Genomic DNA, 18158 nt, shown 5'->3' on the forward strand with positions numbered 1-18158 from the left:
GATTCAATGGTGTGTTCTGCACTGGTACTCAGCCCAGGCCCAAGGCCATTCCTGAAGTGCACCAACTAGGAACCCATCATCCATTCAAAAACCTATCAAGGCACCATGATTGGTGGTTTAGGGAATATAAAAATGAAATACAACAGATACCTCAGCATCTCTACCTTCTAGGAACTCTATATCTAGTACAAAAAGTAAGATATGTCACAGATAACTAGATTAATCAGAGCAGTATATACAAGTGTCACAAAATAGGAACCAGGGTTCAAAGTGTGGGAATTCAGGTACAGGAGAGCCTGTCGGGCTTCCTGGAGGAAGTGGTAGCTGGATTGGGCCTTAAAGCCTGGCTAAAATGATGATAGATGGAGAAGGAAGTGGTTTATGCTGAGTGAAGTTCATAGAGGCTTGGCCAGGAAAGAACCCAGAGACCAGCATGAACAGAGTGCATAATTAATTACACATAGGGAATGATAGGAGAAAATACCAGAATGGTCTGAGAGCTACAAATTCTGATTGGAGTGGATTATACAGGAGGGTGTGAATCCCAAGTTCTCAGAAACTCCACAGAATGATCCATTGGATCATAGAAACACTACTTATTAGGTCTCCTATTTATATTCATTTTTATTTCATCTAGTTTCCTTTTGCATGTATTTTATGATGTGTAATACAGACACACAGTATTACATCAACTGATTGCAACTCTTTCTTGGGCAATTAGAGGTCAGAAAATTTGGGGAGCTGGGGCTGTAGCTCAGTGGCAGAGCACTTGCCTAGCATGCATAAGGCACTGGGTTCCATCCTCAGCACCACATTCTGTCCATCTACAACTACAAAAAAAAATTAAAATTAAAAAAAAAGAAGTCATGGATTATTTTGAGTGGGGAAGCAATCTTATCAGAGTTGCACTTTAGGAAGTCAACCTGGCAAGCATGGATAGACAGACAGGAGGACCAACAGATGGAGGTGAGGAAGGAAGCCCTAGAGAGGTATTGCAGCGGTCCCAGTAAGGTTCATGAAACAAGTCAGAAACTGGTGATGGCAGCAGGAGCAACAGACATGGGAAAGGTTCAGATATGATAGACATTACCAAGGAACAGTGGACAGAGGAAGGGACAATAACTAGTGTTAGGTCATTGAGAGTTCAAAGCTGAGTCTAGAATGTTGGGAGAATTTCTGTTGTTGGCTAGTTTAGGGAGGAAGCTAAAGTTTAAAACTTGAGATCTTCTAGCCAGCCACCTTACCTTGTTGAAAAGAGAGACTGGGGCTCAAAGAATGTGATAGATCTGAGACCATCAGCAGGTATCCTGAGTCTCACACTTATTTTGTTTTTTTCCCAGCCTAATGTTAGAATTTGTCTAACCAAACTAGCTTTTTGTTAAATCATTTAGTACAATCTGTTTTCCAGAAATACATCATTTCAATAGTTCTCAAAACTATTAACCAAGAAATTAACAGTACATTTTGGGATTCAAAACTACAGCTTAAAACAGTCCTGTCAATTAAAATAGTTTGAAAAGACAATGCAAAAGAGCTTTTTGAAACGAGTTAATGAACGCCATTAGCAAATATTCCATCAAATCAAAATAGAGAATGAAGAGAACCAAAATAGAACAGAAAACAGAGTTTCAACAAGGAAGATTGAAATGCTGTCAAGAAGCCAAAAAATTAGAAAGTCTAAAAAAATATGTTTGAATATACAACCTCTAAGACAGCAGGTTCAGAGGTAAAGGGCTAGCGCCCAAACTGAATGGGATGAAAGCGGTAAGGGGGGCTAACATGGTCTCTTTGGAGAAGTGGGAAGGAAAGGGTAAGAGAGATGCTCTACTAGTTCCAGCAGACAGCGATCGCTTCAGAACGGTGAACGTGAGCAAGCTTGCTGGTAGAAGTCAAGCAAATACTGGAAGATGCAACCAGAGGCAGACATGCAACCAGTGGAAGCAGGGGTCACCATGGGTGGGTCACACTCAGAAGTAGGAGGAGAAGATTTTGTACTGGAAAAAAAGAGAAGGATGTGTGAAGAGGGGACATTCTGAGGTGATGTGGCTGTGGAGATAGAGAGGCACAGAAAGAGCAGGAACCAGGGAGACACAGACTCCAGAAAAGAAAAGGGACAGAGATGGATAATTGTCACAATAAATGCAAATCTGCACGTGCTTGGTTTCCTTATTCTTTATCTAACATGGTCAGCTTTCTTCCCCCCAGCAAAGGAGATCTCTAGAACAGTCCTGCCTGGAGCTAAACACAAATTGCTGGATGAGCTCCTAGTGGGGTAGGTAGGGATCGTTGGATTGTAGGGCCAAGACTTGGAACCTAAACTTGACCATTCACATACAAGTCAGCTCCTGGTTCTGAGAAGGCTCCCAGAGCTCCCAGGGTGGATGAGGGGTCAAAATTTGGATGGGAGCACCAAGTAGGCTCCCCACAAGGGGATTTTGTTCTCATGGCTGTTATTATTCACAAAAACCAGCACAGCAGATTTTTCAAGTAGTGCTTCCTAGGCTGATTTCCAGGAGCATCTGCCGATTTGATGAAGAATCTGATGCCATGAAAGCACAGCCCAGTGATGACTCACTGCACACTGTTGTTGTCGTCGTTGTTGTTGTTGTTGAGTGTTTGCTGAGTGCAGCAGCTCTTTCTGGCACGGATGCTCTCAGCCTGGGACCAGAAGCCAGGCGGTACTGGGAGAGACGCAGCAGGGAAAGGGTCTAGTTTTTGGCATGTCTCTTTTGGTTCTACCTTCTGTCCTTGGCTTCCTACTCTTCTCCTGGTGCCTAAAACCTTCCCAAGGACATGTTTCGAGAAGCAGCTGAGCCAGACACACACAATCCCCTGTCATCTTGGGATCTGCCCAGGGAAGATCAGAATGATGAATGTAATGAAGGATGGAGCTTGTCCTTTTCTCTTCCTGATCTATCCTCTTTTCTGAAACCTGAATACTGAGGAATCACATCCTTTAAGGCACAAGAAGAAAATCGAGATACCACAGAGGAACCATTTCTTTCCGTCATGTTTTCAACTGAGTCCTTCTTCCTCTTAGCTGGGATTCCAAGGCACTCTCCGAGACCCTGTTCTCTAAAGCCATACTCCTCCCAGACAAAGGCAGAGCCCTCCACCTCCAGAGCTCACTCGATTACCCACTTTTTATCCAAATTTAGGCCACATCCTATCTTGTTACATAATCCCACTCTGGTTTGGTGCCCCGTTGAGCCCCGATGTGCAACTGCCGGTGTTTTCTTACATTCCCACCTCCTGCTCCCTAGGCCTGTCATTCTCTGTCACCTCCCTGGCCCTTTCACTCCTGTCCCCATCACCTCTACTTCCTTCGCTTCCTTCTCCATTTGTCTCACCGACCATTTTCCTGCTTCCTTTTCCATCTTTCCTTCCTCCCTGTCCCTTCACTTCCCTCCACTGACTTTTCTTTCTGTCCTTCTCAGCCAGTTAGCTATGATGTCTTCAAGCTGTTCATGAGAGCATACCTGGAGGTAGACCTTCCTCAGCCCCTGAGCACCCACCTCTTCCTGGCTTTCAGCCAGAAGCCCAGACATGAAACTCCTGACCACCCAAAGGAGGGAGCCAGCAGCAGCGAGCCCAGTGGCCCAGGTACATGGACCAGTTTTCCCCAAGTGGGAGGATATGAAGCAGCTCCAAAGACCTTGTCACAAACACAAATATGTATTTCGAAAGGGTGTCCTGCGCATAGTAACTTCCCCATGGGGTGAGAATGAGGATCAAGGGACCAGGACTCCTTTCTTGTAGGACCTTACAGGAAGTCCTGTTTGATGACTACCTTGTTAAGAGGAATAAAGATGAGAATAATTCCTGCCCCTTAGGATTGGAGGGTAGGATGGGGGGAAGAGAGAACACAGACTAACAAGTGGCAGTAGGAAAAAAGCCCTCAGCAAAGATTCTTGTTTATAAATGGAGCATATTCAGCCCATGTCCAGGTAGGACTAGCATAGGAAGGAGAAGGCATGGCTACTATCTTCCTGGAACTTGGGCTGCAAGAGGGGAGACAGCCCACCCCAATCAGTGAGCATGAACCAAACTGAAAGTAACCCAGGAACAGAGACAGAATCTGAATGAACATTTCACGTGGGAAGGTCCCCTACCTCTCTGTACGAAGCTGGAAGGCATAAGGTGACCTTTAACTCTTTTTGGTTCTCAGATTCTAATGTACAGAATGCAGATAATGCTGCTAAAGCAGACGAGGCCTGTGCCCCTGATACTGGTGAGTCTTTGGAATATAAGATTTGGGGAAGAAATGGGGAATACTCATCCTTGGGTAGAGCAAGGATACCTAACTGCCAATTTGTCTCCACACAATTGTATAGCTAAAAGAGATCTTTCCTTATGTTGCCTTCAGAACCTTCATCTCTGGGGCTCTTGCCATTTGAATGTCCTGCTATTCCAAGATTAGATAAAGGTTCTTGTTTCACTTGTCCTGGATCAAATGTTTACCTCTGACAGGTCTGCCTGCCCAGAGACAGCAAGCATTCTCAGGAGAAGGGTGGGTGTGCTTTCCTGGGTGTGCACACACACAGGGTTGGCTCAAAGGCTGAGATACAGGTGATTCTATCAATGGATGGATGAAGAGGGTATAGCAAGAGTGGAAGTATGCCCTGATTGACTTTTTAAAAAATATTTTTTTAGTTGTAGATGGACACAATACCTTTATTTTTTTATTTATTTTTATGTGATGCTGAGGATTGAACCCAGTGCCTCATACATGCAAGACAAGCACTCTGCTACTGAGCCACAACCCCAGCCCATGATTGACTTTTAACAATAAATAATTTACACATTTGGTTATATAAATTGGAGAGTTGCTAATAAATTTAACAAGAGGAATCCAGCTACAATTGTATTGAAGATACATTTGCCATATACCTTTTTATTACATATTCCTCTAATCATCATAATCATACCACTTCACACATGAGGAACAGAGGCTCTAAGAGATTATATATGACAAGATTATATAAGAGAGAGGAAGCAGTGGTTTCTTTTGAGGTGCCTAATGTTTGTTTTACTGCTCTGTAAAGGTGCCATTTTTTTTTATTTCCTGGAAGAGGGCTATATGCTTAATGGGGCTATTGTAGTGCCTGCTGTTCACAGGCCCTCCCCTGGGCTGTGACAGATGGAATCTTCCTTGATACACTTATCAGTAGAAAGCCATTTCTCTGTGCTATTAACAGGCCCAGACCCAAGGCAAGAAGCTCTTGATAAAACTGGAAGAAGCAAAGATTACCATCTTTGACTTCCATCCTCATGTCCAATACAAATTTCCTGGTAATTGTCAACCTAAGTTTTATCAGGCAATAGAGCATATTGGTCAAGAATCTGGACTTCAGAGTCAGACTGCCTGTGTTTGATTCCCAGCTCTGACATTACCTAACTCTGAAACTGGGGTGGGGGGAGCATGTTTGAACAATGTGTTTATGCTTTGGTGTCCCATTTGTAAAATGAAATGATAATATGAGTTTATATGCAGATTAAGTGAGTTAGATACGTGAATGCTTTGAACAGTGCCTGACACATATAACATTAGTCTTCAGTTCAACAGTATTAGCCATTATGATTCAGACCGCCTTACAGAAGTATATTCTATTCTTAACTCATCATGGTCTGCCAAACTCTCCTTCAGTCTGCATCCTCAGTCCACCAGTGTGTCAGCTGGGCATCCTGTTCTCATGGACTCTTTCTCCCAGGTTGCTCCTGAAGCTTCAAATATAAACCTAAGAGAGTTGAACCTTGTTTGCTATACATTTTATTTTATAGAAAATATAGGTACATGATCAAGCACTTGGGATGTGCCTAGGGAATAAGAATGTGGTTTTATTATATTCTTTATATATATATGCAAGACAGATAAGAGATACTACAACTGAAGGAGAAAGAGAACTAATTGTTACAGAGATCCAGGAATATAGTTTCTTTAAGTGGACTAAGTATAGTTTTAGTCTTTATTCCAGTCACACCTAAAAGGAAAACTAGAAGGATTCTGGAATTTTCATTGTAACACTAAAGGAGAGATGAGATTTTTAAAACTTCACTATTAATGGGAGTAGAGCATGGTTTGGAAAGGAGAGGGGCCTCTGCGATTGTATGCTTTTTAAATTGCAGGCTGTTCATGGAGCCTCAGAGAGCAAGGATGAAGAGCATGAGTGTTTCCTGATGCCTTTGGGGACCACAATAGAATAAGACCGTATAAAAGTGTAGTCTCAAACATACCTGCTCAGCATTCTACCACCCATGCTCAGGCCAGAGACCCTTGATAAAATGGACTTAAGACATAAATAAGTCTTACATGGAATAGAGAAGACATATTCTGACAGAAATCATCCTCATAGTAAGAAAAAAGTTTTGGGATTTTAAACTCCTAAAAAGAAAAACAATAGTGAAAAACACCTTGTCCCAAACTCTTTACCCAGAGACTATTTTAGTCCAAGTATCTGGTACCTCAAGAGGAATAGGGGAGAAACTACATTTCATTCTTGAAGTTTGGAATTTTCTGGGTAAGATATGTTTTAGTGGCTGAAGATTTTGAGGTATCAAGGAAGAACTTACAGCAGAGAAGCCATTATGTGATATTTGAGAAAAGATAGTGGATAACCATAATGGAAGTTGGCTGATTTATGGACCCACCATGCTTATTTTAAATAGCTACATCATTATAGAGCTAAAAGAGAAACTTCCAAAGATTTCTCCTGGAGAAGTGATTTGTGATGTGCCATTTTCCTTGCTTATGGAGAAAATCATGTGGTCAAATCATGAAAGGCCAATTATCTGATTCTTGGCCCAGGGGGAATGTATAACATTGTTTTTTTTTGTTGTTGTTGTTGTTTTTTCATCTTTTTTTCTGAGACTTGAGGTTTAAAGGAGAAAATTGTTTTTCTGCTAGGCCCCCTTCATTTGATGTCTTAATTAAATGCCCCTGTTCTTCAGAAACAAGAATCAGGGCCAGGCAGATGCCACACAGAGGGCCTCTGCCAGCAGGGAGGAGCCAAGTCCTGGAATCACCAGAGATTAGACCATCTGTTGAAAATCCCAGCCCTTTCCTGGTTCCCAGGCAGAAGCCAGAGGAAGAAACTAGATTCTCGTTTGCTATGACCTCTCACCTATCAGATCAGTCTGCAAGCTCAGGTCTAGCACAACCCTCTTCAGGTTATTCATTCCAGAGCTAGTGAGTGCATGTTTGTCTCCATAAGGCACTTAGGATGGCCTTTCACCGAGTCCAGTCATTGGCTCAATCTGTCATTGTCATGATGTCAGCTCAGGAAGGACCTGGGCAAAATGAAGAGGTATAGTTTCCTGGATTGTATTTAGTTTCTTATGCTGTTGAGATATTTCAGCAATTCAGAATGTTGAAGTCTCAGGGAAAGCCCTATTTTGGAGAGTTTCTGTTCTATTGTTTTTAGTTTTCCTCAATTATAAAAATAGTTTCTTATATTATAGAAAATTTGAAAAGTATGAAAAAAGAAAAGAGAACAACAAAGATCAGTGATTGTTAGAGGTTGGAGAAGAAGGGATAAATAGGCAAAGCACAAAGGAATTTTAAGGCAGTGAAACTATTCCATATGACGTGACAATGGGGGATACATGTCATTACACATTTATCTAAATCCACAGCATGTACAACAAGAGGAGTGAACCCTAATGTAAACAAACTATCGATTTCAGATGATAATGATGTGTCAATATAGGTTCATCGACAAATGTTCCAGCCACTATGGTGAGGGACCTTGGATACATGGGAGGGAGGCTACACATGTGTGGGAGCAGGGGGTGTGCAAGAAATCTTTGTACCTTCCTCAATTTCACTGTGAACTGAAACTTCTCTTAAAATTTGTCTTAAAAATAAACAAAAAGAAGCAACAAAAATACAACGATGCAATTATATATGTGTGTGTGTGTGTGTGTGTGTGTGTGTGTGTGTGTGAGAGTGTGAGATTTCCTTGTAGGATTTTTCCATATATTTTTTTACAGAATCAGGATCAGACTGTGTATATAATTTTGGATCAAGATTTGTTTTTCACTTAACATTGTATTCAAAAAAATTTCTGTCACTCAAGACTTAGGAGAAGCATCAGTTTTAATGCAAGCCTCTCCTCTGATAGATGAAGATAGCAAGGTTGGCTGTAGGGAGTAAGCTTATTTGTGCGAGATCATACAAAAGTTAGCAGAAATGCAGTACAAGTATCCCTGTCCTGCTTCCTGCCTGGTTCTATTTTCACTATGCTACACTCTCCAAATGGAAGGAAATAAACTATACAGAGACTAGGGAAGAAAGTGGAACCAGACAGGGCCATCCAAGAACCTTCACCTGAAAGGATTTATGATGGCACCAGGAAAGAACCTCTGTGATCTGGAAAAGGACACCGACTGTTTTTTACTGGTGGGACCTGAGGGATATATTCAGGTGGACATAGGTTAGGGATATTTCATATAAGGTGACATAAGGAGGAAGGAGAGGAATGGGACAGTGTCACAGCATCTCCATGCAGGAGTGAACACTAAACTCAATGAAAACTAGAACAATGGCTCAATATCCACGCATAGCTCTAGTGATGCAAGGATCTTCAGGAAAGGCTGTTAAAAAAATCAAGTTAAAAAAAGTTTTATTAAAGTAAAACTGGCATAAAATAAATTGCACATGTATATATATTGTGCATGATTAAATTGACATGTATTGTAAAAATCAGTACAATTTTCAATATAATGAATATATTCATGATCTCTAAAAGTTTTCTTTATATTTCCTTTCTCCCACCTCCTAGCTCTGATCTGCTCTCTGTCACTATATAGTTAGATTGCATCATCTGGATTTTATATAAACTGAATTCTATACCATGTACTTTTGTTGGTCTGCCTTGTTTCATTCAGCATAATAATTTAGAGCTTTATCCATTTTTGTATATGAATATTTTAGTTGCTAACTAGTACTCTAGCATACAAATGTTCCACAATTTGTTTATCCACTCATCTATGGATGGACATTTTTCTTTCTTATTACATATAACATTGTTATGAATATTCTTGTACAAGTCTTTGTTAGGACAACTTTCATTTTTCTTGGGTAAATAGCAAGCAATAGAATGAATGGTCTAATATAGTAGGTACTGGTATACATTTAACTTTATAGGAAACTTTCAGACTCTTTCCAAAGTGGTCAAAACATTTTTCATATCTAATAGCCATATGTGAGAATTTCTGTTGCTCCATCTCCTCAACAGCTAATGACAGTCTTCTTATTTTTAGTTATTTCTATGCATGTGGTGGTATCTCATGGTGGTTTTTTGTTTACATTTCCCTAATGACCAATGATGTTGCACATCTCTTCATATGTTTAATTGCCGGCTGTATATCTTCTTTAATAAAGTGTTCAACTCTTTTCCCCATTTTTAAATTGGGCTGCATTGAGTTTTAAGAGTTCTTTACATATTTTGGATACAAGTTCTTTACCAGGTATTGTGACTTGCTAATATTTCCTCCCTCTCAGTGACTTGTCTTCTCATTCTCTATCTTTGAAGGAAAAATAGTTAATTTTTATGAAACCCAATTCATAATTTTCTGTCTTTTATGAATTGAGCTTCTGGTATCATATCTTAGAAATCTTTCCCTAACTCAAGATCAAAAAGAACTAACATTTAACATAATGGGGCTTCCAATCCTTGAACATAACCTATCTCCTTATTTCTTTTGGTCTCATTTAATTTCTTTGGCTTCAATTTGCTAAAACTGTATTAAGAACTTTGTACTTATGTTCATTGATATGCATGTTCTTTTCTTGTATCCTCTTCAATTTTGGCTTTAGAATAATGCTGGTCTAATAAAGTGGGTAGAATTTCTACCTCTTAAATTTTCTAGGAGAATTTCTGTAGAATTCATGTTATTCCTTCTCTAAATGTTAAGTACCATATATTTTTGCATTTTGACAGATTTGTTTTGGGGTATAGTTAGGTTACTTGAAAATAATTTGGTAGGGGAGGTCTAGCTTTTAAGTTTCTTGGGCAGAAACAGAAAGGCCAATATTGCTTCACTATTAAGGAAAAACTCTTGAGTCCTCTGCTGATGATTTGGGGGTTACTGGGGTTATCTACCTAGATGATGGGAATAGACATTATTCCTGATTCTCCTTGCATTGCAGAGCTTGTTTTTCTAATCCCGGTTCTTTCCCCTCCTCAGGTAGCTAGTGAGCTTCCTCACACCATAGTGCTAACTACCACTCAGCTGAAAAATTGAGAGTAACAATGCTGTTCTACAAAGGGGACCTTCTATACGTCTGAAATTCTCTCTTGTGAAGTTTCCTCTGCTCCAATATTCTGCTGTATGACCTCTGCCACTTTGGGCTCCCCATTCTCCCAACCCCATCTCAGCTCAGAGAGACAGCCAGGTCTGCCTGGGTTTCCCCTCCCCTAGCACAGCCCAGGAATTCTTTCCAAATAGTAAGATGTGACAGTTGTAGGGCTCATTTAATTTGTTTTCCATCTTCTTAGGAATCACTATTTGCTGTTACATGTTATTAATGCCCTAGGAATTATTGTTTCATGTTTTCTTCCAATTTTTAGATGTTTCAGGTGGGACTTCTCCAGCAGGTATCACTATCAAGGTGCTCTCTCTCTCTCTCTCTCTCTCTCTCTCTCTCTGTGTGTGTGTGTCCATGTTAGTCAAAGTTGAAATCATTGATAACATTCTAATGGATGAATAATCTGAGGATATAGCAAAAACTTGGGGTATAAGTAACAACTCAGAACAAAGGACTTGTCTATTTGTCTTCTACATTATTGCTATATTTTTCCATGACTTTTCCTTCACTGGTTATTTTAATATTTCTGTTGCATATATAATTTTATTGTAATCCTTCCCTATCTCACTATCCCAGTTTTTATCTCATCTAGTTGTAATTCCATCTCACCCCTGAGTCTTTCTACTCTAATTTCATAAAGGTTGTATCTCTCTATACCTACTGAGGGTCTTGTCCAATAGAAAATTATGTTCAAAGATCTGGTCCCCCAAGACTTTAGAATGAAATATCCTTTCCTTATTTTGTAGCTGTTACAAGCTCCATCTTAGTCTCTTCCTGGAGTCCTTTATAGCACACAGAGTATATTTGTCTCCCCTACTATCCTTTTGACTCCCTTCAGACTCACAGTCTAAGCCCCAAGACCTGGCAGGCTTCCATCTAGCACAGGTCTTCTAGACCGAGATGGAACGTTGACCCCCATTGCTTGGCTCTTTGGTTCTCTGAATGAAGACTGTACAGGTCACAGGGATTTTTCCAGCAGGTGTCACTATCAAGGTGGTGTCTCTCTCTCTCTCTCTCTCTCTCTCTCTCTCTCTCTCTCTCTCTCTCTCTCTCTCTCTCTGTCTCTCCATCTTCAGCACTCATCACTTGCCAAAGTTGTATTACTTGGTGGTTTTATGACACACAACATGTATTTCCTACTGCCAGTCTTCTGTTTCTTCCCTGGTTAGTTGTTTTCTGGGAGCTGTACACTCCTGCTGGGTATAAAGTGGTCATTTCTGATGGGTATGGAAGTAGAGAGGCTGAAGAACAAGAGAAGACACTCAAGATACCTCAAAAAATAGAATTCATGTTGGATGAAGTGACACATGCTTGTAACCCCAGCGACTGGAGAGGTTGAGCCAGGAGATCTCAAGTTGGAGGCCATTCTCATCAACTTATCAAGCCTATGTCTCAAAATAAAAAAAGGCTTGGAGATGTAGTTCAGTGGTAAAGTGCCCCTGGGTTCAATTCCTAGTACCCTCCCCCAAAAAAGTTAAAAAAAATAGAATTCACACAGTAAAATATAGCTGCTCTGTTTTCTTATTAGTATTAGATCTTATATTTCTGAACTAGAACACAGTGTGGAGGAAAAGAATTCTTCTAAGAGGGAAAATTTTAGAGGGAAAACTTACTGTATTCTTGGGTTACAATAAGTGTATTAGTCAGCTTTATTGCTGTGACAAAAATACCTGAGAAGAATAGCAAAAGAGGAAAGATTTATTTTGATCCACAGTTTCAGAGGTTTTAGTTCATAGTTGCCTGGCCTCATTGCTTTTGGGCCCGTGGTGAGGTGGAACATCATCTCAGGGAAGGACTGGAACAGATGGCCTCACCTCCTTGAAGTGAGAAATGAGGTTGGTGGATGAAATATAGTCCCCAAAGCACCACTCCCAAGGACTCGCTCCTTGCAATGAGGCTTCACCTCTTCCAGTTTCTGCCACCTTCCTTTCAACTTGAACCCACCAATAGACTGACTAGTCCACTGATGGGATTAGCACCTTCATGACCCAGTCACTGCCCCAAAGCCCCACCTGTTGACATTGCTGCATTGTGGACCAAGTCCTAAATACATGAGCCTTTGGGACACTTCCAGATCCAAACTAACAATAAGTCATGTTTTACATTTTCTTTATTCAACTAATTAGGCTTGCAATTAGTCAGAGTTCTTCCTAGTTTCTGGAAATTATTCGACTTTCAGTTCTACTGTTCTCTATTGAATATTCATCTCTTTGTCTTTAAATGAGTTTAAGAATAAAAGTATGAGTCTATTGGTGACTACTGATGACTTTCCATTTTGAAATGCCAAAATTATTTCTACAAGTTGAGTGTGTTCCCAAAAAGTAAACTAAATGACACTCACCTATAGACTATTAATATTATCAAGAGTCACTATCATTTTTTTCTGAAGAGTTACCAAGAATAGATGGATTTCTTACAAGGAAATAGACTCTTAAAAGGGTCAGAATAAAGTCCAGAGAGTATGACCTCCATTAACTGGATCTCTAGGACCACTGATTTGATCATGTTTATGTAACTCAAGCTTTTGAAGACACCAATATTAAATTCTTAATCTCTACCATGAAGAGACTGGGGAAACAAAGTGGGTTAGTACTAAATAGAAAGTGTCCTTGAATGCTCTCCTTTTTCCCATTGCAGACTTGAAAATGGTGGAGAAGCAAGCACCATCTAAAAACCAAGTGGCTGCAACCCCCCTGGGAGTACCAGCTGCTCCATCTTCAAGCCCAGAATCCCCCATAGTGTACCTAAAGGATGTGGTGTGTTACCTCTCCCTGCTGGAGACGGGGAGACCTCAAGATAAACTAGAGTGTAAGTATTCACCCTCTCAAGGGAGCTTTGGTTATTTCCTAGAGGAGGATCTGGGGTCCTGTCAATCATTCTTTAACACACTGAAGATTTATCTAGGCTCATGGATATGGGTCATATGGGTCCTACCTCTTTGGGGGAGGTTCCTCTGTCCTACTGCCAGCAGTGATGGGAACGTTTCCTAAAACCCACCCTAAGACACAGTGTCACTTATATATAGGGTAAGAAGGGCATCTAAGACGTTGGCTGTGAGAACCAGAATTTGGAAAGGGTAGAAGTGCTCATCCAAGGGTCAAGACTCCTTTGCTTGGCTGGCAGGGCTTTCTGAAAGCCTCTAACTCAAGGAAAAAATCTTCAATATCTGACCTCCTTTCCTCCCCTAATTCATAAATAAGTGACCCTTTAACCATGAGGAATTTTTCCCCTCTCCCTTGGGCTCTAATAGACCTCTGTCATGGTAAGGTTTATTTCCATTTCTCCCTCACTCTCTACCCACAAGCTCTTTGGTCTCTGGAGAAAGGGGATTAATTAATTGGAATTGAACTTGATTTCATGGTGCTAAAAAGATGGTTTCAAAAACAGATCTTCACGAAGACAGTAAGAGCCGGGGCAGAGAGAGCCTGCAGATTGAAGAGGACTCGGCCCAGGAGTTGTTTCACTGGCCTCTGAGCCTGCGGGCATGCTTTTCAGATCAGGGGATGATGGGACCTTGTTAAAAAGTACCTGTTGTCTTTGCTTCTCTTGGTACCTTAAGTAGACAGGAAGGAAAAAACATATACTTTATAGCAAATGTTGAAATTCCATTTAGTAATGAGACTAGCCAACCAAACTTAAACATTAGCACAGGAAGTCTGCCAAAGGTTAACCCTGCCAAAAACAAAATGAAACAGTTTGCTCATTAGCCCAGCTTAAAATCTCCCCCATAGGTTTGAGGTGTTAACAATTTCAAGTCTTAAGTGCTAATTTGGTAGCAAATGTAGCAGATTTCTGTTTTCTGCTGGCTAATGTTAAAAGTGAAATGTCAAATCATTTTCAACATTGAGCTGGGTTTTAGGCATTATGTTTATTAATAACCAAAGTGAAGGTAGCAAATTCTTCATATTAGTGACTCTCAGTCTGAGTCTTGAAACGGCAAAGTAAAGAAACTTCAAAGTTTCTATTATAAAAAATATTTATCTTTTTAGTTGCCGTGGACACAATACCTTTATTTTATTTATTTATTTTTATGTGGTGCCGAGGATCAAACTCAGGGCCTTGCACATGCTGGATGGGTGTTCTACCGCTGAGCCACAACCCTAGCCCTATTATAAAAAACCTTGAAAATAGATATAGGTAAAGAGTAGTGAATACACACATAGGTCTTACTGAGCTCCAACAAGATCAACTTCTAGTCGTTCTTGTTTTGTTAATACCTCCCAACCTTTCCCTCTGCTTCAAATTATTTCCAAGCAAATTTCTGGAATCATACAATTTCATCTGTAAATATTTCAGCATGTGCCTCTAAAATCATTGGTTCCTTCTTAAATAGAACCACATCACTATTATCACATCTAAAGACAATGATTCCTTGCTATTGTCAAATATTCAGCCAGGATTCACATTTTCTGAATTATGTATGTATTTTTAATTGTTTCTTTGAATCCAAATCTAAAGAAAGTCCATATGTTGCCATTGGTTATTATGTCTCTTTCTTCTCTTTTAATTTCTTGTTTCCCTCTCCATTTTGCCAATTTTTTTCCTTGCAAATTTGGGTTATAGTAATTTGGCCACATATTCTGTAGAGTCTTTTCATTTTCATTTTTAATTTAAAGACATCAGTTCAAACCTTTCCCTAATTTTAGTGACTGAGAACAAGCTTTCTTTTAAAAACCCAAGCATGTGCCTTTTGGGAAGTAATAATCTGAAATCTCAACTATTGCCAATACAGTAATACTCTCATCCCTAAACACCTTATATTTGCTACTTGGTTTAAGTACATTTTGTCATTTTCATCTCACAGTAACCCTAGAAGTTTGATAGGATTATTCTTGTTTTACATGTAAGCACAGGAAGGTTGAAAGACTTGCCTGATGGCCCATCACTGAAGGTGGGGCTGTTCCCTCAGCTCCTTCTAGTTCTATGGTTCATACCCAGTAGGACCCTAAAGAGGTGTTTGTTAGACAGTCACCTGGGCCCAGAGTCCAGCACAAGGTTAATGGGAAGCTCCATCCTTCTTCTATTATTTGACCATCTGCTCAGGGAGTAAGCAGCATGCACTGCATGCCCCTGACCAGGACACTTCAAGCCTGACCTCTGTGTTTCTTGCAGTCATGTTTCGTCTCTATGACTCAGATGAGAACGGACTCCTGGACCAAGCGGTAAGGTCTCACTCCAAATATCCCTGCTGGATCTGAGAAAGGGTGGGGTATCGGGGAGCAGGTGGAAGAAGAATCTGAAAATTCTCCATTCCATCTTTATAGGAATTACAATGTCTTAATAATGGCTACAGAAATCTGAGCCGAACCCCTTCCTTTTACTTCCAAAGAAGGTGAAGCCCAATTTATCTTATCATTGCAGAAGCCTGGGATCATAAAATCTCGGACTGCAGAGAAGTTTTAGTATTTCATCTAATTTAACTTCCCCATTCACAAACTTCCCTTGAAATTTTCTGCAGCCAAGGGGAGGGGGCCACTGAGGCAACAAGACCAGGGCAAGAAGGAGAGGAAAGGAGGTGACCGCCAGTGTGCTTTGCTGTCACCCTTGCTTTCCTCTCATTCCCCAGTGCTAACAGCTGGTTCTGCCTGCTCTGAGCACTTGATCCCATCCCACTGCACCTGAGAAAGGTTGTGACTCACCTCACCCCTTCAGCAAGTGTCAGGGACAGCTCAGGGACCATAAAGTGAGAGAAAGAATAGAAAAGGAAGAAAGTAGAAAGGGAAGGAGGTTCACAACATCAGATAGACCCTATGGCCATGACTGGCACCTCAAATCAGGGCCCAGTAATGGGAAGGCTGTGAGGTTGAAATGCAAGGGCTGAGTCAGACCAGAGACAGGATGGAAGAGAACAAGTCCACCCGACCAACAGAATTATCTCCACTCCCTTGAAACCCAGGTGCCTGTGTGGGACTCCTCCAGCCACATGGCAGTGCTGTGGGTTGAGGCATTTGAGGGAACAACCAGACAGCTCCAGACTAGCAAGCATTTGGTCACTGAGTGTCCCGGATGTCAGGCGCTATTCTAAGCACTGGAGATACATCAATGTCTCTAATGGACAAAATTTCATCTCCTCAGGCAGCTTTCAGTCGGGTGCAAGCATTGACATTAAACAGCATAGGAAGGATCTGTGCTAAGAAAAAAAATAAAGGCAGGAGAGGCAGCTGATGGAGGGATTTGCACCTTTGGCTAAGGTTGTCAAGGGGCCTTCCTGGGGAGGAGGTTCTGAACAGAGACTAGAGGAGGTGAGGGAGTCAGTCATGAGGCCATCTAGGTGAGGAGCCTCCAGGCAGAGGGGACAGCCAGTGCAGAAGTCCTGAGAGGTGCTTGGGTGTTAGAGGACTCACTGGAGGCCTGTGTGACTGGACCAGAGTGAGTGAACAGATGAGTCAGAGTAAGGAAGTAATAGAAGTTAGGATCAGAGAAGATATGGAATGGTGCTGAGGGGACTTTACCAAGTGCATCAGGCTTTCTGGGTGATTAGAGGGTATATCTTTTACTCTGGAGAAATGGAAAACCATTGAGGATTTTGAGCAGAATGACATGATTGACTTCTATTTTAGCAGGCTTGCTTGAGCTATTGTGTTGAGTATAGACTGTAGGGGTTGCAAGCAAGGGTACCAGTTAGGAGGTGATGAAAATAATTAAGGCATGAAATCATGGCAACTGTGCACGGAGTGGAAGCACTGTCAGTGGTCAAGAGTGGTTCAATTCCTAATGTATTATTTTCTCCTCCCCTGTCCCCAGTACCAGGGATTGAACTAGGAGCACTTTACCACTAAGCCACATCCCAGCCCTTTTTATTTTGAGAGAGGTTTTCACTAGATTGATTAGGGCCTCGCTAAATTGCTGAGACTGGCCTAGAACTTGTGATCCTCCTGCCTCAGCCTTCTGAGTCACTGGGATTACAGGTGTGCACCACCACGCCCAGCCCGGATATATTTTCCAGGTGACATTTGTGGACTGAAACAAGTCTGAAAAGAATTGTCATGTTGAACTTCCCACCTGGAATCCCTGGCTGATGGACTTCCATCTTCTTTTTGAACCATCCCCGTGATGGGACTCAAGACAGCCTTTCTCTGCTGGGGTGACTGTTAGAGCTACCTTCCTGCACTCAAGGCATCTCTCTGTCTCTCTGCTAGGACCTGATGCTCTTCACACTTCCCCAGCCCGACAGGGAGGCCAAAGTATAGTCTGATCCTGGATTCTTCCTTTTCTCTGTCCTTCAGCTTCCCTCTGCCCTCTGTAGCTGACCAAGACAAGTGGAAATCAGTTCCATACAACAGGCCTTTGAAGTGCTGTCGCATCTCCCCAACATCTCCTCCAAGTGTCCGTGTTCATACATTGTTTCTCATGAGGCAGTTGTAAATGCCTGCCTGGCACAAGCTTCAGTTTGTCAATGCCATTCTTAAAATATGACACACAACAGACCCCACCACTCCATGACCCTTTATCCAACTGTGGCCTGACCAGGGAAGGCATTGGAGAACCAGTTCTTCCCGAAATCCGCCCACTCTCTTATTTACACAGCCCACAACTGGATCTATTCCTCACTTTCTGAATCATATTTTCTCACTGAATCTTGGACCCGAGTAGATTCACAAGTTATTTTCCTTTGGAACTTCTGCCAATCCCTGTCCCCCACATTTATGCCCACTTCCTTGCCTTCACCTAATGCCCTATCCTGTAGTTTTCCTATAGATTACTCTTTTGATTTAAGTGAAATGTAATTTTTAAATCCCTAATGGGGTTTAGCTTGTTGTTTTGATCTGGCGTTCACCCTGATGGAGGTAATATTTTTCAACCTTGCTTGAGTCCACCCACACATCCCCCCAGAACAATCTTACTACAA

General features: G+C 41.4%; 1 protein-coding gene across 1 annotated transcript in view; it reads left to right on the forward strand.

Moving 5' to 3' along the window:
- Positions 1–18158, forward strand: part of LOC308640546 (diacylglycerol kinase gamma-like) — a gene marked incomplete at its 3' end in the record, with an annotated part of 117102 nt that overhangs the window by 14813 nt on the left and 84131 nt on the right. The window contains exons 3-6 of the mRNA XM_081312415.1: positions 3438–3603; positions 4169–4231; positions 12947–13117; positions 15422–15471. Of these exons, the coding sequence (XP_081168541.1) occupies positions 3438–3603; positions 4169–4231; positions 12947–13117; positions 15422–15471 (450 nt within the window). The remainder of the gene's footprint in view (positions 1–3437; positions 3604–4168; positions 4232–12946; positions 13118–15421; positions 15472–18158) is intronic.

This window comes from Spermophilus citellus, assembly GCF_964194105.1.
Source record: "Spermophilus citellus genome assembly, contig: SCAFFOLD_142, whole genome shotgun sequence".
In the NCBI taxonomy this organism is placed as follows: Eukaryota; Metazoa; Chordata; class Mammalia; order Rodentia; family Sciuridae; genus Spermophilus; species Spermophilus citellus.